The 20731-nt window shown below is 40.1% G+C and overlaps 1 protein-coding gene across 1 annotated transcript in view; it reads right to left on the bottom strand.

Annotated features, from left to right (window-relative positions):
- The window catches only part of DCAF13 (DDB1 and CUL4 associated factor 13), a 47043-nt gene extending 26332 nt beyond the window's left edge, over positions 1 to 20711 (bottom strand). The window contains exons 1-8 of the mRNA XM_089658293.1: positions 20534 to 20711; positions 18957 to 19156; positions 16951 to 17058; positions 15093 to 15182; positions 11914 to 12069; positions 8885 to 8962; positions 7021 to 7103; positions 3034 to 3198 (exon numbers count right to left, since the gene is read on the bottom strand). Coding sequence (XP_089514419.1) covers positions 3034 to 3198; positions 7021 to 7103; positions 8885 to 8962; positions 11914 to 12069; positions 15093 to 15182; positions 16951 to 17058; positions 18957 to 19156; positions 20534 to 20603 — 950 coding nt within the window. The 5' untranslated portion in view covers positions 20604 to 20711. The remainder of the gene's footprint in view (positions 1 to 3033; positions 3199 to 7020; positions 7104 to 8884; positions 8963 to 11913; positions 12070 to 15092; positions 15183 to 16950; positions 17059 to 18956; positions 19157 to 20533) is intronic.
- Between the last annotated feature and the right edge of the window lie 20 nt (positions 20712 to 20731).

The following is a 20731-nucleotide window of genomic DNA, read 5'->3' as shown; positions in this document are numbered from 1 at the left end:
GGTACTTCCTGTAAACACATTTCATGACCCTAGCCTCACCACAATGTTATTGGTAACAGAAAAGCACTATAGGTTCCCTATACTGTCCCATTTGTTCACATTAACCTCTTTAAATTCGGACACTTTCACCCCCTTCCAGTCCAGGCCAATTTTCAGCTTTCAGTGCCGTCACACTTTGAATGACAATTGCGCGGTCATGCAACACTGTACCCAAATTAAATTTTTTGCATATTTCTCTGAGACGGATAAAACTTTATTTTGGTGGTATTTATTCACCACTGGGATTTTTATTTTTTTGCTATATAAATGAAAAAACAAAACAAAAAAAAATGTTTTTCTTATAAAATTTTGCAAATAAATAATCTTTATTCATAAATCTTGGCCAAAATGTATTCTGCTACCTTTTTGGTGAGAAAAAAAAAATCAGTTTATAGAAAAATTATAATTTTTCAAAATGTAATTTTACATTTTTATTTTATTTATATTATTATTTATGTATTTTTTTTCACATACTGTCACCCTAGCAGTACAGTGTCACCATAGTGACACTGTACTACTTGTGGAGGTGATCAAGATTTTTTTTTTTTTTTTTAACACGCTGATTGCTTTTACACCCATAATTTCTCCTTCTCTCTGGCTGCATTCCTGCAGCCATTGAGAAATACTGTGAGAGCTGTAATTGGTCACAGCTTATCACATGGTACAAGGCTGTTGTGAATGGCCTTGTTCCATGTGATAATTCACAGAATTCACAAGTAGTAAACAATGTCAGGAAGTGACATCTTTTTTATTACTGTTCATGTGACTACTGATTGGCCAATCAGTGATCACATCAATCGAGACCTCACAGCGGCTCCGTACAGCAATTTGTGTTCAGATCGCGGCGCTGTGATTCCAGGGAGCGCACACAGGCAATGGATGTGGGGGGATGTTTAGAAGTGTCCCCCTGGATCGGAAAATGCTCCCATCCGGCCATTTATCAGCATGGGCCGGACGGGAAGAGGTTAAAGAGGAATTCTAGGTATGGCATTGTTTTACATAGTTACATTGATTCAGATTGGTCCAATGTAACTATGCATATAACCACTGTAGTATACACCGCTACTCCAGTGTCATCCACTTGCTTCCGAGTCCTGTGCCCAGCAGCTGCCTTGCTGCCTGTATATACCCCTTCATTACCAGGCCAATTTTCAGCGCAGTGATAGCTAGGCTGATGATTATCCGATCTTGTAACACTGTACCTTTGTCTTTTTTTTTTTTCTTAGAGACAGATAACGCATTCTTTTGGTAGTATTTAATAACCACTGGATTTTATTATTATTATATAATGGAAAAAAACTAAATTAAGGGTTTGCTTACATTTACCTTTCATTTCTTTACCTGTAAAAATATGATCCCAAAACACTGATGGTTAGTGGCACTTTAACCCCCCCCCCCCCCAAAAAAAAACAATCCCACAATGAATGGAGGTCACCAGGACAGCATTAAGCGGCACATACAATGGGAGAGGTAGGCATTTATTCTCTTTTGCAGGTAGATCTTTAAAGCCATTTTACAGGTAGATCTTTTCAGAGTTGCTTTAAAGCTAACCTGTCACAAGACAAGCTTGTGACATTACTGTGCTCTTTTTCTGAAAACCGCTAGTCATGGTGACCTTGTGGGCTTTGAATTGGAGTCAAAGACCCGTAGAAAGTTTGCAGCCATTGATGTCCAACTTTCTCTGACCCTCTGCATACTTGTCACAGGTCAGGACCTAGAAAGCATTATTGTCAGAGGGTTAACAAAACAGTCAAGCAACTAGCATATTCAGAAGGGGTCAGCAATGGAATCTCCTAATTTCTTGCATGACTCGTTGTTTACTTGAAAGGAAAACCTGTACTGTGAAAATAAGGAGGATGCTATGGCTGATCCTTCCTTCTTTCTATGCTAGTTACCTGGCTACCATTTTGAACCAAAAGATTTAAGGGTGCCTAGGAACAGTTACTGTGCCCGGGAAGACATGGAAGTGGTGGTCCCCAGCACAGTTCATTTGTGGTCCGGTACAGTCTGCTTCAGTGTGAGTGCAAACCATGCCTGAGCACAGAACTCTCCATAGATCCATGGCTAAATGGTTAACACTTCTGCCTGGCATTACTCGGGTCGTTGGTTCGACCATGGCACTACCTGCCTGGAATTTGCATGTTCTCCCTGTGCCTGCGTGGGTTTCCTCCGGGTACTCCGGTTTCCTCCCACACTCCAAAGACATGCCGGTAGGTGAATTGGCACCTGTCCAAATTGTCCCTAGTATGTGTATGTATGAATGTAAGTTAGGGACCTTAGATTGTACGCCCCTTGAGGGTTACGGACTGATGTGAATGTACAATATATGTATGTAAAGCGCTGCTTAAATTGACAGCGCTATACAAGTACCTGAAATAAATAAAAAAAAAATAAATAGATCACGGAGCACAGAAGCAGGGATCACCATTGTCCGGTAGGCAGAGGTGTTGATGTAAATGTGCCCACATATACTAGCACAGTGCAAGTGCAAACCAATAGGGGAGTGGGGAGAAGGAACCATCAAACTCAGGCACGGTTCAGTTCAACCATGCCCAGTGTGAGCGCACCCTCAAACATTCCAAGTTACTGATCTTGAACAAGGATGGCAATCAAATCAGTTACTTGGTCTTTGACTTTCAATATGCATACTGGTTTTGAGTCAGTGACCAAAGAAATACTGAAGCCAGATGCACCCAGGCCACCAGTACCTTTAGGTGGTCAGCAAAGACAGCCCCCACATTTCTCTTACTACAGGTTTTCTTAAAAAAATAAAACCCACTGACAAGGAGGCCTGTTCTCACCCTGTGCTGCATGCTGCAGTTTGGAGGGTAGGGACTTGCAGCTCCCCATTCAAATCTAATTTTATAGCAAATTCATGTTTAATCACACATAACACAGTATGCGTTTTCCCATCACGTACTGGTATGAACAAGCCCTTGGTACATATTAGCTGCCTTTATGAACATTCTACAGTAAGGCTGATAATATTCTCACCTGCTGTGGCCGCTTTCAACTGAAAAGATGCGAATGGATTTATCAAAGCTGGCAGATACGAATTCCTTTCCAGTAGGGGAATAATCAACATCCAGGACAGCAGACACATGGTCCATGTGCACCGTTACTGGACGGTTCATGTAGCGCATGTCATAGGTGTACAGTCTGTATAGACACATTAGGATGAATATATGCAAATAAGATGATCAATTTTATATAAAACAATTAGAAAAATTATTAAGGTCTTCAAAAGAGACTTAGGCATATACAACCGGACAAAAGATAAAGAAAAGGGTTCGGTCTATGCTGTACAGCCAGCTAGCATGGAAAACAATACATCTCTTTCAGGTTCTTAGGGCACAGCAAGGTTTAACCATTTCAATACCGGGCAATTTTACACCTTCCTGCCCAGGTCAGTTTTCAGGTTTCAGCGCTCACACACTTTGAATGACAATTGCGCGGTCATACAACATTGTACCCAAACTAAAATTTTATAATTTTGTTCACACAACTAGAGCTTTCTTTTGGTGGTATTTAATCACCGCTGGGGTTTTTATTTTTTTGCTAAATTAACAAAAAAAAGACCAAAAATTTTGAAAAAAAAACACGTTTTTCTTTGTTTCTGTTATAAAAGTTTACAAATAATTAATTGTTCTTCATAAATTAGGCCAAGATGTATTCTGCTACATCTTTGGTGAAAATAACCCAAATTAGGATGTATTATTTAGTTTGTAGGAAAGTTATAGAGTTCACAAACTATGGTATAGATCTGAAAATTGATCAATCCTGAAGTACTGACAGCCAATCTAATTTCTTGAGGTCCAAGAATGTCAGAATAGTAGATATCCCCCAAATGACCCCTTTTTGCAGAGTAGACAGTCGGATGTACTTCATAAGAGGAATGGCGAGTTTTTTGAAGTTGTATTTTTTTTGTCATAATTTTTCGGAAAATAAAAAAATTAAAAAAATTATTTTCACTATTTTTTTATTTTTTACATACTGTCAGCAGTGCAGTACAGTGTCATCATATAACTGGCATGGCGGTGAACAGGGACACTGACTGGTGACAGTATGAAAAAAATATATATATATATTTTTTTATCATTTTTAATTTTTTATTAAATTTTTCTTTTATTTTTTTAAGATTTTGTTTTCATATTTTACTATGACCAAAGTAGTACAATGTTACCATAGTAACATTGTACTACTTTGGGGAAGTGATCAGTATTTTTTTTTTTTTTTTACACAATTTGCTTTTAGCAAAGAATTACTTTGCTATAAGCAAGCATTTATCTGAATGACATCGATTCATTCAGGGTTTTTTTGTTTTTTTTTGTGTGCTTAGCTGTGATTTGGCCACAGCTAATCACATGACATGTGCATGTGACCTGCTGTGACCATTCACAGCTAGGCACTAGTATACAATGGATGACATGAATGAAGCCATCCATTGTATACAACTGTCATGTGACCTGCTGTGATTGGTCACAGCAGGTCACATGGTACTGGCAACGGGAGCCGGTACTCAGATCTGTCATCGGCCGTGTCCGAGGTACATGGCCGGTGACAGATCGCGCCGCTGCGAGGCTCTGCAACTGCGCATGTGCGGGAGCACGCCAAATGGCATGCACCCGGAAAGCTACAGCGCTTTTGATGCCGCCAAACGGCTATAGGCCGGGCGGCTAATGGTTAACAAAGCATTTACAATGCTATAACAAAGCTTCCAGCAGCTTTGTAGAAAACTTAAAAGCAACCTACAGCTTCTATTTAGAAATGTTAAATACAGATCTCAATGGGAAAATGGGATGGCATTTTAAAATTTCAGTGTACTGGACACTTAATGAAACTCTGTCAAAAACGTAAATTGCAGGCAAAAGCACAGAAAAAGTGGTGGTTGTAAAGATCCAAAATATTTTTTTAACCTTCATGCATTCTATACATGAAGGTAAAAAACCTTCTGTGTGCAGCACAGCCCCCAACGCCCTCAATACTTACTCGATCCCCATCGTGATCCAGTAATGTGCATGACAGCCTTGGCTGTCCTGGGGCTCTGCCATTGGCTCCCACTGTCAATCACAGCCAGTGAGGAGAGAGGGGGTGGGGCTAAGCCGTGGCTTTGTTTGTGAATGGACACATGGAGCAGTGGCTCATGAACACACCTGCTTGGGTGCCCTCATACCAAGCTGCTTGCTATGGGGGCACCTGACAAAGGAGGAGCCAGGAGCACCGGCAGGGAATCTGAGAAGAGGAGGATCCTGGCTGCTCTGTGCAAAACCATTACACAGAGCAGGTAAGTAAAACGTTTGTCATTTCACAAGACAAAAAAATGAACCTTTAGTATTGCTTTAAGTCTATTAAATGTTTATTTGCAGCACTTTTCTTTTCCAAAAATGATTATTCTATTCATTTGCAATATACACCTTTGAACTTTCTAGACAAATTGACTAGTTCATTTCAAAGCGCAGCTCCCTCCCTTCTTGCATGTCATAACTCTCCAATCTTCTGGGGGTGTCTAATTTATGTCCATGCTGACACAGTTCCTCTGCCCCTACTTAAATAATCTTTTATATAGCAGCCGGGGGAAGGGCAAAGGGGAATACTATAGAGGGTCAGTAAGTGAGGGCTGTCAATTTATACAAGCTGCAAACAGGCTTCAAATAAAGAGACCCTGTCTTCTGACCATGCATTTTAAAGACTATCTTCCTATAAATTAAATGTGCATTTAACATATTTTAATTATCTTATTTAAGCATGTTATTTATCTGTAAAAGCCTCCATCATGTAGAGTTTCCAAGGCCCTGAGACTGATCCGGGACTGCTGACATCACATCCATGGTGGTGCCCAGCAGCAGTCTTAAAGAGTTTTTGGAACTCATATAATTTTATGGGAAGATTGTCCCAGTCAGCTTCTTTTTTTTTTTTTTTTTTTACCAACTGTATCCCATTGGGGAAATTCACCTTCACTTGCTGTCCAACAGAAAAAACAGGAAGTGAGAGGAAATCCCTGCAAATTAAGGGAATCTCTTGGGGCCCCACCAGGTCACCAGAACTAGTATCCCCATTGTTGGCTGTATGAATGACATAGGTAACCCAAAATAATCTCAAATTCCTCAAACTTCCACAGATTTGCTCTACATGTTTCGTGATTGGAGTCACTTCTTCAGGAGATTGTAGTGTATCTATGTGAGAAAGGGTACATATAGAATATACATATATAATAATACAATCCTTTTAACAAAATTACTACAAGCAATTAAGGAAAGTAAGTAAGTGCGTGTGTGTATGTGTGTGTGTTGTATATGTAGAGCAATCTGTGAAAGGTGGAACCCCCCACAGTTGGAGGTCTTTGAGATTGTTTTGGGTTACCTATATCATTCATATAATGCTTGGGTGCCTCTATTAACCTGGGAGAACTTGCTGTATTCCACTAATTGAGTGCTTAACCTTTTAAATAATTTGTGATAATGATTTTGTTAATAAATATTACCTTTTTACTATAACAAATGGTGTAGCCTACGTGCCTATAAAGTCCATAATTTATATTCCAAATATTCCTTGTTCTAGTGTCCCCATTGGAAGATTTACCCTCTGTTACTTTTTTGGGGACAACCCAAAATTTGGGATTTTCTTTCACTTTTACCCATAATGGTAAACAGGACAAATAGAGTGAATCTAATGGGAGCAGAAGTAGCATTAAAGACCTGACAGTTGTTATAATCCTTCTCCACTCCATCCAAACAAAAGGTTTTGCCTTTAGTTACACTTTACTTAAAGTGACATCCAGTATTTCCATCTAAATATGTTTTTTACACCCTCAAAATGAACCTGAAGGTTGCCTTGAAAGCTACAACAGAATGGGCTGAAGCCTGCTGAAGGCTTTGGGCAAATGCTCTTTAAAAGCTGGCTGTACATATTGCTCCATTACAAGCTGAAGTCCCCGTGAGCCATATATAACAGATCACTCCTGTGACAAAGTCTTCTACTTACTTGTAGTTCTCATTAGCAGCTGTAAAAATAAAAGCTTCCATGGGGTTCCAGCAGATCGCATTTGTTCTCATTTCTAGAATAATCTGTGAGAAGAGAAAACTGTGTTAGTTTCAACTTACAATTAAAAAGAGAAAAAAGTCTTCATCCCAAAGTCATCATTAAGGTCTTAATCTCTGTCACCAATGCTCAATCCTTTCTTCAGCCTGAGGTCCCACACTAGAAGTGTTGGGGAAGAGATCACCCATCTGCTACTCTATTTCACAAGCCGAAACAGCCTTGCCCACGTTGACCAACAAATTGGGATCCTACCCAGCATTAGCCTTACATGTACTCATGCCCTGCTCAGTAGAGCAGATAATAGGGATTTGAGCAAATCTACAACAGTGATCTCTTACCGGACAGAAGCAGAATTCAGTCCATCAAATACTCACTACAGCAGATATCACATGATCAGGTGCTTAAAGTATTTGATAAGAACAGCAACCATGGAATCTTGGAAAACACAGAATTATCTCACTCCGAGGCTGTTCTGCAAGATAAGCCTTGAGGCCAATGACTAAACTTCACTAAGGCCGGGCTTGTAGGTGTGTGGAGTGCTAACGCACATTACATTGCATGTTAGAGGAGCACAATCAATTTGACCGGGCTGTCAATATACTACAATGCACCGGAAATTGCACCAGATTGGTTTTTGGAAAGGCATAGTAGTACGTTATGGCACACTGCAATCCAGGTGCATTGCTTAAATGCACTGCCATTCAAAACAACCGGTATTAAAAACACTAATACATGCATGCATGGTATGACATCTTGTGTTGCAGTACAGTGTTAATCAAGCCCAATAATTATTTACATGAGGGACACTGATGTGCTAACAAACAGCCCAACTCGGTAAAACCTGTTGGTTGCCAAAAATTCTTTAATTTTATTATTCAGAAAACATTCAGCCAAAGCATTATTAAAAAAAAAAACTAATTTGTGTATATGTAAGCCCCCCCCCCAACCTTTCACATTTGCCCTATTAATACATACAGGGTACTGTAAATGACTCTCACATGCATATGAGCTCCAAAGCCTCCATGGCTTGGGCTCACTAACATGTGTGTTTCTGGCAGATGTTTTAACACACAACGAGATGCCTTTTGATGCAGCTCCATTGATTTAAATGGGAAACAGATATTATTCAATAATAACTAATTCGGGTAATAAAAACTCAGTTCTGGGAAGAAAACCCTGACAGATTGGGCACCAGGTATCTTTATCAATTTGTATTGTGAGCATTAAGCATTTATTCTGCTGGCAGTGTGCACCCCACTGCAGCTAACCAGAAGCTGCATTTATGTACTTTATTAACTACGTGGACACAGTGTGGTTGGTATTAGGCACACTGTATTATGGCTACTAAATTAAACCTGTACTGAGAATGTATCTAGCCAGCCACTGCTGGACTCTCCATCTAAAATTTCTAGTTTTTTGGCTGTTATTCTGATCCAGATGTGCATGTTCTTTGAATTACTGAACCAGAACATTCAAGCTTATCAGATCAGCGGTCCGGACTTATTTCTAACTTAAGTTACTGCATGAGGGTTCCTGGTCAGTGACCCAGAAAGTACTGAAGCCAGGGACGGTCAGGCATCTAGCATGTTCAGATGGAATGACCACCTCTGTATTTCCCCAGGTACATGGTTAATTGCACAAATAATTTTGAGACTGTATACGGTAGTCATTTATGATCGTACTGAAATGAAGAAATGGATTGACCTGAATCCACTATGTGCTGATATTCCATGGAGCACCTAATCCAGTCATCAATCTTGTCTGCATTGCATTAAGGAAATATGTACAAAGAAGGAACATTACTTGCCTTTTTCAGTGGTGTAGGCTTCCGCGTGTCATAAAGGACAATACTTCTGTCAACTGCGCAGCTTCCTAAAATGTGTGTCTGCAAACAATAAAGACTACCATTTTATTCATCACAGCAAATCAATTTTAAGTATTCTCAATACAATCACAATGCGATACATCTAAAAATAAAATGTACACTATGGAAAAGAGCATTCCGTAATGCATCAACAAAAGGTTTAAGCAAAGTAAAAGAAGTTTGAAATGTAATCAATTCCTGTGGCACAATATCTGAACAAAGCCAAAACGTTTAAACTGGAACCAGAGATTAACAGCTCCATACAAACTGAACACCAATTTTGGGTTGAATTTGGCAGGTTTTCCTCATCAGGTCATCTGCTGTGTGGGACACTAGTGTGAGGTTCTACCTCTGGCCTGACAACAAAATCTTGGTTTTTACCCAAAAGACCTGTATCAGTGATCTGCCTTACTGTGGCTTGGAGAATCCCTGCTAATTACCATATCTACAGATCACTGCGACAGTCCCTGGGAAGAATGCTCCTTACACTTGTGGTCTTTCAGAAGAATCCACCGAGGCCTCTTTCAAAGGCCAGCGAGACATAAAAAACAGGCAGTTTATACTGTGTGTCTACTCTACCCCCTCCCATGTCTACGATGCTTTGAGGCAAAATTATACAGCATATTGCATTTCACTGAACTCTGGTTGAGAAAGACTGCTCTAGTGGGTAGTAGAATCTATGGAGCCATACTAGGCTGGAGATCTCAAAGGCTCACAATTCTTCTTCAAATGCACCTTTGCTAAATTTTTTATTTTGACTGTAAATGTTCTTTTTCCAATACGCCTGTAATGCATGGCTACATACGCTAACATAGAAGTGAGTTTATAGGTTTGAAAAAAAGAAAAAAAAAAGCTGAACGCATGTACAGGCAGCATTTACGCCGTGTGCATGAGCCCTTTGGATTGTATATTTTATATGCCCAACATTCTCAAGATGCCCCTGCTGAAAAAGGAGGACATTACCAAGCTCTGATGTCCTCTGTAAAAAGTGTGTTTGTTTCTTTCACATCGATGCCTGCAACAGAATGAGTGAGCAGCAAAGAAGAGCTACAGCTCTTAGGTCTCCATTCACGGGAGTACATACATTTGTAGATTATTTCCAACTACAGATCAATAAATGTAATAATTTTAAATGGTAAAATGTATGCTGTGCGTTGACCTGCATTCAGTTTAGCGGTGTTTAGAAAAATATAGAAATCTGCGCACACAGGAGCAGATTCAATACTCTGAATAAGTCTACAAACGTGTATTTAAATTATTATTATTATTATTATACAGTATTTATAAAGCGCCAATAGTTCGCTCAGCGCTGTACATTGTAAAGGGAGACAGAACATGCGACAGAACAATACCAATACAATGCAAAACATGAGGGGATTGAGGGCCCTGCTCTTTCGAGCTTACAATCTAGGAGGGAGGGGATGGTGGCACAGGAGGAGATAGCTATGGGGGATGGAGTGGTAGGAAGAGTGGAGGAGGTCGGCAAGTTGGCAGGGGGTGGGGTAGGCTTCCCTGAAGAGATGGGTTTTCAGGGTGCGCCTAAAGGAGAGGAGAGTAGGTGATAATCTGATGGGTTGGGGCAGGGAGTTCCAGAGGATGGGTGACACCCTGGAGAAGTCCTGGAGGCAGGCATGGGAGGAGGAGACCAGGGAACTAGAGAGAAGGAGGTCTTGTGAGGAGCGGAGTGTGCATGCTGGGCGGTACTTGGATATTAGGTCAGTGATGTAAATGCTATAGAATGTGATTTGGGAAAATTTTATATATAATATAAATAAAATTTTATTATATTACACATACACCTAGATTTCTCCAGCATTTTCATAAAGTGTGACTAAGGGCCAACATCTCTGAACCCAGTATACATACTCTCTGACTTGTATACAATGTTAACTATATACAGTGTGAAACCGATTCATCCTAAATAATATTCAACCATGTACTAAGTGAAAATACATTTTCAAAGGTGTTTAGTCCCTGGTCGCCAAGTAATCTCTTCCTCCCTAGGAAGTTAAAACATACAGTTCTTTCTCAGCGTCCAAACAAGTCCTCAATTCACACCCGTGAGTGATCTTTCTTTCCTTCCTAGCTTGCTGAATGTTCAATCTTCAAGAACTCCAAAAAGGTATCCTTCACTTCTTCGGTGTATGACCCAAAACAAAATGGGCAAATATAGTGCAGTAAAATCAACTCTTGCAGATTTATTCAATTAAAAGCGCTTACAAGCATGGGATGTACATCAGCGTTTGATATATCGCCTCTATGGAACGGACGTCATCAAAGATGGCCACCACACAACTTCCGGTTGGCAGCTGACGATACCTCCTGACGTGTTTCGTCATTGCGACTTTATCAAAGTATACTGACATTGTGGTGGGAGTAATAAGAAAGATGTTGGTCGGGAAGAAATAAATTTGTCCAAGGTTTATAAAGTCTGGTAAGATGCATGGATTGAGAGGTGGGGGGGGGGGATCACTTGATTGTGTTTTATACCAGTGGTGACTTGTTAGGGAGATAAGGAGCTCAGTGCGGCACTATATAATTATTGGTTAACAGTATTGCACTATATACAATAATTTTTTGGAGGGCACGACTATTGTTGAAGAGGAATGTAAGAAGAAGAGTGCACGGATTGAAAAGCTTTGTAAACAAGGCATACAAGACATACTCAGAGGGTAAGGGTATGAATTGCAGATATCACAGGTTGACACTTGGTGGTGTTTGTGACATGGTTTTGAGTACTTTATTTATTAGGGTTGATTTTACACAAAAGGGTATTACACTATGTGTGGATTATGCTAATTTTTTTGAGGAAGAAGAGGAGGATACTTTTTGGAGTTCTTGAAGATTGAGCATTCAATGAGCTAGGAAGGAAAGAAAGAAAGATCACTCACAGGTGTGAATTGAGGACTTGTATTGTTTGGACGCTGAGAAAGAACAGGTTGTAAACAATGTTGTCCACACAAACATATTACCTCAATGGGGTTATAACGAACGCTTGTAATGCTGTCCACTCCCCAGGAGTATGATCTCATAGGACTCGTCCTCTGTTCATCCCAGATATCCACCTGCTGCCCACATGTGGCAAATACAGCGCCTCTCCAATGATGGTCCACCCCTGTGAAGACAGTCTGCAGACAGAGAACACAGAAACACATTATTACCTCCACACTGAAAGCGTTTTTGTACTGAGAGTTTGCCTTAGACGCAGATATTACTTAGCAGTGACACCACTGTGCCGTACAATGTCTGTGAGAGAGGTCCAACAGGTTCCAACTACTACAGGCTGCCTGTAGAAAACTACAGGAGGGGGTGGGGACAAGACCAGTTACCTGCACAAGGAGAGTGAGCAGCAGAGACTGGTCCCTTTACAGGAAGCTCCTGCACAGGAGGAAAGTGCAGAAGTGGTTTCATGCTGGACTACCACACAAATCAGGAATAAATGCAAATATGATGCACCACGTTTTAAGTAAGAATACACAAGGCTGTTGTACGTAGACAGTATTTGTTTAGCCCAGAGATCATTTTTAAGGAGAATCTCTTCAGATCAAAGAAAAAGAAGCTGAAGCATCCCTATGGGAGCCAGTCAACTGCCACACTTCCTACAAAAGAAATAAAATCTTTAAAGTTAAAATCAAGCAAAAAAGAAAAAAAGAAACTTAACCTTGCTTGCACTCCCATTCGAAGTCCTATACTAACTACCCTGTAAAGGAAAGATGTCTATACTTACCTATTCCCTGGTTGGTCCAGTCACATGATGATTCTCAGCACCAACTTCAGTATAGAGGAGGGATAGCTGACAACAGATGCCCCATAGCAAGCTTGTTAATGATGTCACTGCATAGGCATTGCAGCTGTTATCGGAGATCTCTCCTCTTCTCTGAAGCCGGACACTGGGGAGATTATGTGACCAGAGCACCCACGGAATAAGGCCGTGACAGACCCAATCAGTACAGGGTCTTTTGGAGGAGACTGCAGGCTAGCCTCCTGCCCACCAACTATGGGCCCTGATGTTTCAAGGGGCTCTATTCTTTGGCAGGTGTGTGCCTGAGGAACCTGTTGGAGTAGTTTTACTTTGTATTCAAGTCTCCTCCAAAAGACCCTGTCCTGGTTGGGTCTGTCACAATGGCTTAGAAAAGCGGTGGGAGCAAGCTTAAGCTTAGTTTTTGACTCGACTTTAAGAAATCTTTTCATTTATAGCTCCCCATTCTGGTAAAATCCTCAAATCTTCCTTACTGCTGTTTGAAACACTGAGTAAAAGCTTACCTTCCCACTCTCCAGACTGCCTGGTGGAACCAGAATATTGGAAAGCGGCTGAAAACTTCCTTCCTACTAACATTACTTGAGAAATATATTTGATAACCCTTGGTCTGCATTGTTCAGTATTAACTTGGTTAGATTTTCCCAATCACATGAGCCTGTTATCACTGGAATTAAAGATGTTTTTATCTGTACTACGGACAGCTAGTGGTAAAGTCATATTCCGCCATTTGTAAAAAAAAAATAAATAAATAAAAATGAATAAATGCTGTAAAGTAGCCAGAACAATAGATAAAGTGTGCATTTATAAATTTTTTGTATTTGAGCCTGCAAAACATTACAAGCATAGATCACTGGTTGATGGGTGCAATGCACAGGTTTCTGCAGGCTATTCCCCCAGCAGAGGTACTGCTCTTTAGTTACAGGGGTGGAGGCAGTATTAATGGGCTACAAGTACGGTGATGTCACCGCACGTGTTGTACTGAGATCTAGGAGGCCCTCAACCAGGGTCGCAGATGGGGTTTGTAGTCTTCGATTCACAGATTTGTGTAAATGGATGACATGGTTGTGTGGGCGGAGCCATACACATTTGCGCCCAATTAAAAAGCCAACACAAGCCAGTGGAGAGAAGAACCCGAAGATCTGGATAAATGAGAGGGTTGTTTGACGGTGGAAAGCTGGGGAATTGCACCATATTTCTTGCTACATCATGAATATGGATGTAACAATACCAGAGAGTTGGAATTAGCCTTTAACATTGCAACTTAGAATATTCACCAGATTAAAGTTCCATTGTAAGCCTTCTGCTCATTGATTGGATTATCTTTGATGTCTGTCCAAAGCATCAACCCGACTAACATGTAAAATAAATCTTCACAGACAGAAAATGTATGTTTATAAGGAAGAAAAGCAATACATTTTCCCAGACTGTTCACTGGTTGTAAAGCAGAGCTACTGGATAACAACACTACAAACAACCCCTAAAATGAGTCAAGACACAACATCCCATGAACATAAAGCTATACCACGAAATAAAGATCACTAAACTGGGGGTTTTAGGTTATCACGGGGTCATAAGCAGGGGTGTATTTACCACAAGGCAAACAAGGCATTTGCCTAGGGCGGCATTTTTCAGGGGGACAGCAGCATTTTTCAGGGGGGCAGCGCCGTCCCCCGAAAGGAAGAAGGGACACACGCAGCATGGGGACCAGGTAGGATCTGAGAGAGGCTACGGGCTGCTTGATGGTGTATGCAGAGCCTGAATCTTGTCCCAGGGATGTCCGGAGCTGTGAAGGTAAGTGTCATCCCTTGCCGGGGGTGGGGTGCTAGTGTATGGGGGACGGTGGTAGTGGAAGGCCCTGGAAGGGTGGGGGGGCTGGGGGGGGCTGGGGTGTTGTTGGTCAGTGTCAGGGTCTCTCCATGGGGGGGGGGGGGGGGGGGGTAATTTTTGTGTTGCCTAGGGCAGCACGAAACCTAAATACACCACTGGTCATAAGCATAAACATGATACAACTTCTAATTGCTTAATTTATGACCCCTAAGTCCCGACTTAGTGATTTGTTTTGTCTTTTTTTACAGGATCCAAAACAGCAATGTTTGTTTTCCCCTTGCGAAAGCAACACAGGGAGGTGCAAGGTCAAAGCAAGAATCTGGAAGTAATGGTGTCACCATATTAGCTATGCTGTATGTCAGGGGTCTGCAAAGAATGGCAGAATAAATCATCTGGAAGGTAAAGCAGGCACATTTATGCACACCATCACTATTAGCCGATTTCCTTATTTCCCTCAATTAAGGCCATGACTGTATATAGCTTAATGTTGTCGTGTAAAGTGTACGCTGCATGTGATGGAAGGAAAGTTTAACTAGAAAATAAATGACATATTTGGCACTCTACCTTTCCCAGTATTGTATGTATAGGTTCCTCATTCTCTCCATATCCTGGACTTTCCATCTTCCACTGTTTTACTGTCTTATCATCACCCACCTAAAAAAAAACAAAAAACCAAAAGTAAATGATCCAATTTTCAACAATTAAGCCCAAAAGAGGGTGCAAGGTGTTAGAAGGACATTCTCAAGGCAGGGACGATAGCAGGCAGCATTCAATTGAATGTTTTTTGAATAGACAGTGATGTCACTGGAGTGTGGATTTCTGTTGCTTATGTAGATTTTAACTGGGTATAGGTGGGCTTCTTAGTTTGGCACCTAGTTTGTCCACAGCCAAACAAAAACCACAAGTCCCCTTGGGAATGCAGGGAATGCCTCGACCACTTATGATTAGCAGTGTGCAGTGAAAGCTTTCTGATGAGATAGCATGGGAAGGTTTAGACTAAACACGTCTGAGCTCTGCCTGTTGTTATACTATTACATGGTCACCATATCCAGGACTTCTGGGCATTTCTCGTTACTCCAAGCAGCCGAGCATAACAATTCAGAAACAAAGGAATGTCGAGTGTGTACTGCTGGTGGAGCCACCATTAGTCTTCATGCACACTAGGCGCCTATACATATGCCAGAACCTCTGGCAGAAAAAAAAAGCAGCAGAAAAAAACCCCAGCATAATGGCGTGTACTGCACATGTGTTTATGTGCGGTCGTGTTCATAAGCATTTTTCTTCAAAACATTCCCCTCTGCTCATTTTTCACTAGAATCAATTTACATGTGAAAATGCCGAATACGCCTAAAAGCCGCGTTTATGCGCTTCAATCGTTTTTTTCTGCAGAAAAGTTCCTCTCGAAAACGATTTTTCAGCCTCTAAACACATCTCTTCAAATATGCCTGTAAATGCCCAAATGTGACACATAAGCGAACAGAGTTGCTTCCACAGGCTGGAAAAAAAAAAAAAAAAAAAAAAAAAAAAGAAGAAATCCCACGCCAGGCGGGGTTTTTTTTTTGCTTTACTGTCCCTATAGCTAGGATCAGTGAATCAGAGGGGACATAAATATCACGGAACTGGCACAATTCAAAGAATCTGTACAATACACAAGATATATCATGCTAAAAGGTACAACTCAGAAACAGGAAAACAGACAGAAATGTTCTTTGCACCACCATGGGAGTGTCCATATGAAGCATCTGCTGAGCTTTGACTTGTACAGCCAACCACACACAGGGAGCAAAAAGAAAGCTTTTATAACTTATGTGGTTATAGTAATTACAGATTTAGCCAATTTAAATTTCCTTTAAAGCGTTTGTAAACATCAGACATGAAATATGAACAAAGCGTATCCCAATATAGTGTGTACTTGTCTCAATTAAGAACACTAAGTGCCATTTCTGTCTGCTGCCTCATTTCTCTTCTATCAGCATGAATCACTGCTAGTGAGTTTTGCTGACACCAACAGAAAAATGGTGACAGAGGAGGTAACCACCAGCATTTTCACAGCTTCAGTTCTGTTCCTGTGTGAAGGGGGGTGTCCCTTCCATCCAATCAGCTCTCAGAGCTTTCCTCATTGATGTTACTTCAGCTCCCCGCCCTCTGCTTTTCAGAGCTGAGAGATCCTGTGTAAATTCTGCACTTTGAATGGATGTAGGGAAAAGCAATCTATAGATAAAAAGGTACAACTTATGTAGGATTTGTGTCATCTCTGTGCCGCACCTGATTCCAGTCACTTCACTGTGTATATGTAAAGGTTTACAACCAACTAAAAAAATATCAGTTTATTATCACATGTACTATAAAATGAAGTGTAAAGAAGAAGAAAAAAAAAAAAGCGCACATATGAAATTCCAACCAGCTGTATAAATGTACTTACTGTAAAAAACGATGTTCCACAAAATCGAACACAGAGCCCTCTGACAAATCCCTCATGTGCCTGTATGGTCCTGGTACACTGCCGAGTGGCCAAATTCCATATCTTCACCTGAGCAAAAGCAAGATCAGGGAGGTCAGTTTTATACAAAATGCTATTAAAAAGGGAACCAACTTTTTTATGAATTTAAAAACAATAAATTTAACTTATCAATATTTATTAGGTTTTTCTAATATTATGTAGAGTACACTAGGAGCAGTCATATGTGTTGCATGGTCTCTCTCTCTCCATGCATGTCTATTGGTAATCTTACACAAGAAAACGTCCCACCAAGAACAATGGGCTGTGAGACTCTGCCAATCCATGACTGTCAGTGGCCCACTGACCTTCCAAATTTGACCAAAGGATCTAAGTGCTGCATATACTGCAAACAGCACAATTTGCTTTTCTTTAAGCATTTATCGGATTTTTCACCATGTTAACTCATGACCTACCAATTCTGACTGTACATGAGAGGTACGGTGCTACACAGACCGACTGCTGCAAACTATAGATCACCCTTACCTTGATGAAAGGATGTTTGGGGCCCTGAAATGTCACTTTTTGTCCTTGTGAGAAGAATAAATGTCTTCCATTTGATTTATCATGGGTGTGCTGGTGACTTTTGGATATTGACACTTGATGGATAATGACACCATTGGAATTCCAACACCCGCCATATGTTGGACACAGTCACTGTATTGCGTGTGTGGAATCACGATTTCCCCATTTTGAAAATTTCTTATTATTTCTATCGCAAGGGATGCATGCATTTCTTGTCATAAGGATGAAAGTGATTACATTTTTTTTTAAAAAGGGACATTGCAAAAAAAAAAAAAAACCCAAAAAAACATTAAATTAATAATAAAAAAGTTTAAAGTGCGCTGTCCCCCCATGCGCACGTAATGGTGAACGCATATGTAGGCCTTGCCCACATATGTAAATGGTGTTCAAACCACACACGTTAGGTATCGCCATGAACGTCAGAGCAAGAGCAATAATTCTCACACTAGACCTCCTCTGTAACTGTACACTGCTAACCTGTAGAAATGCTTAAAACATCACCCATGCAGATTTTTAAGTAACGCAGTTTCACGCCATTTCACAAGAGTGCGCAATTTTAAAGTGTGACATGCTGGGTATCAATTTACTCGCCGTAACTTCCTCTTTCATATTTTACAAAAAAATTGGGGTATATTTTGTTTTTTTTTAAATCATAGTGTATTTTTTCCCAAAAAATACATTTTCATTTTTAAAAACTGCGCATTTCGATTTCAGTGCAAGTGCATTTTGAATTTCCGTTTTCGGCAGAATTTTCAGTTCGGTGCACCACTATATTAAAGCTTTGTTTTTTTTCAAACATGTCATACTTACCTGCCCCAATCCTCTTCATCTCGTGTTCTCTGCAAAGGCTCCTCCCCCTTGCCCAGTGCCCCAAAAAGCAACCTGCTTACCATGGGGGCACTAGTGTATGCTTGCTCCCAAGCCATGCTCTATGCGTTTACAGAACACACAGAGCCACGGCTGCCCACCCCCCCCTTATTTGCTAACTAGCTCTAATTAACAGTAGTGTCACCCAATGGCTACCGCTGCTGCCTCAGCCAATGAGGAGAGAGAGAGGGGACAGCCAAGGCTCTCATGCACATCGCTGGACTGAAAAGGGGCTCAGGTGAGTATTAGGGGGGGTTGGGATGAGAACAGCACACAGGTGGTTTTTTAACCTTAATGCATAGAATTCATGAAGCTAAAAAAACCTTCAACCTTTACAACCACTTTAACCAACTACACAACAGCCTATTTTTAAAAAAGTGCTTGAATTCCTACAGTACCGCTTTAAAGTGATGTAAAGATAATGTTGTTACTGTGGGTATAGTACTACTTTAAGAGACAAAAAAAAAAAGTTTTGGGTGGAGTTCCACATTCACTATTCGGGGTAATGCCTTGATAACCGGTTGTGGTGAGGCACCTACCTCTCCGTCGCAGGCTCCCGAGAACACAGTTGACAAGCTCTTGGGATGTTTCGCCATACAGTTAATGCCATCTCTGTGACCATCTAATGAAGCAATGAACGGCTTGGCAAAGACACGCTCAAGTTTGGTGGCGTTGAGGGCTCTGGCGTATTCCCGAGGAACTTCAAATGGGTGCAGAGAAGGATCATAGTTCCGAGGAACTAAGAGGAAAGAAAAAAAAAAAAGTGTAAAAAAGAAGCTTAAAATATATGTCACAATAACGGAATGTCAGCAATTAGTATCCATATACAGTATACAATCATATACAGTTAGTATCCAATCATACATAGTATACATTATATACAGTATACAATTAGTATCCAATCATATACAGTTAGTATCCAATCATACATAGTATACATCATATAGAGTATACAATTAATATCCAATCATACATAGTGTACATTATATACAGTATACAATCATATACAGTTAGTATCCAATCATACATTGTATACATTATATACAGTATACAATCATATACAGTTAGTATCCAATCATACATTGTATACATTATATACAGTATACAATTAGTATCCAATCATATACAGTATACAGTTAGTATCCAATCATACATAGTATACATCATATAGAGTATACAATCAATATCCAATCATGCACAGTATACATTATATACAGTATACAATTAGTATCCAATCATGTACAATTAGTATCCAATCATATACAGTATACAGTTAGTATCCAATCATACATAGTATACATCATATAGAGTATACAATTAGTATCCAATCATACATAGTATACATCATATAGAGAAAACAATATCCAATCATACATAGTATACATCATATACAGTATACAATTAGTATCCAGCCATACATAGTATACATTATATACAGTATAAATTCAGTATGCAATCACATATAGTATACAATTAGTATCCAATCACACATAGTATACATCATATAGAGTATACAATTAGTATCCAATCATATACAGTATACAGTTAGTATCCAATAATACATAGTATACATCATATAGAGTAAACAATATCCAATCATACATAGTATACATCATATACAGTATACAATTAGTATTCAATCATACATAGTATACATCATATACAGTATACAATTAGTATTCAATCATACATAGTATACATCATATAGAATATACATCATATAGAGTATACATCATATAGAGTATACAATTAGTATCCAGTCATGCATAGTATACATTATATACAGTATAAATTCAGTATGCAATCATATATATTATACAATTAGTATCCAATCATATACAGTTAGTATCCAATCACACATAGTATACATCATATAGAGTATACAATATCCAATCATACATAGTATACATTATATAGAGTAAACAATATCCAATCATACATAGTATACAGTATAAATTCAGTATGCAATCACATATAGTATACAATTAGTATCCAGGCCCTTGTATTACAAAGCTGATGGCAGATCGGAAGGAGATTGTACAGTGTAGGGCCAGATCTAGAGATTTCTCGCCGGTCGATCAGCCTCTGAGTTCCCCCGGGTGTGCAGAGCACTCACCCCTCTGCAGATCCTTACTGGTCTCCCGCACATAATCGTTCGGATTCCGGCACAGCACCTTCACCTTCATGCTGGTAAACACTGGCGGCACCACGTGTGGCCGGAACCGGGAACTCGGCTCACACAGATTACATCACAGCTAACGCAGCGGCCATCTTTACTCCTGTACTTTGCCCATCTTGCCCTCACCTGTTCAGG

Source organism: Staurois parvus, unplaced genomic scaffold (assembly GCF_062004578.1).
Source record: "Staurois parvus isolate SC_StPar_1 unplaced genomic scaffold, SC_StPar_1.0 ptg001062l, whole genome shotgun sequence".
Lineage (NCBI taxonomy): Eukaryota > Metazoa > Chordata > Amphibia > Anura > Ranidae > Staurois > Staurois parvus.
Note: the sequence above shows the minus strand (reverse complement) of the source record. Positions and strands in the feature narration are given on the sequence as shown.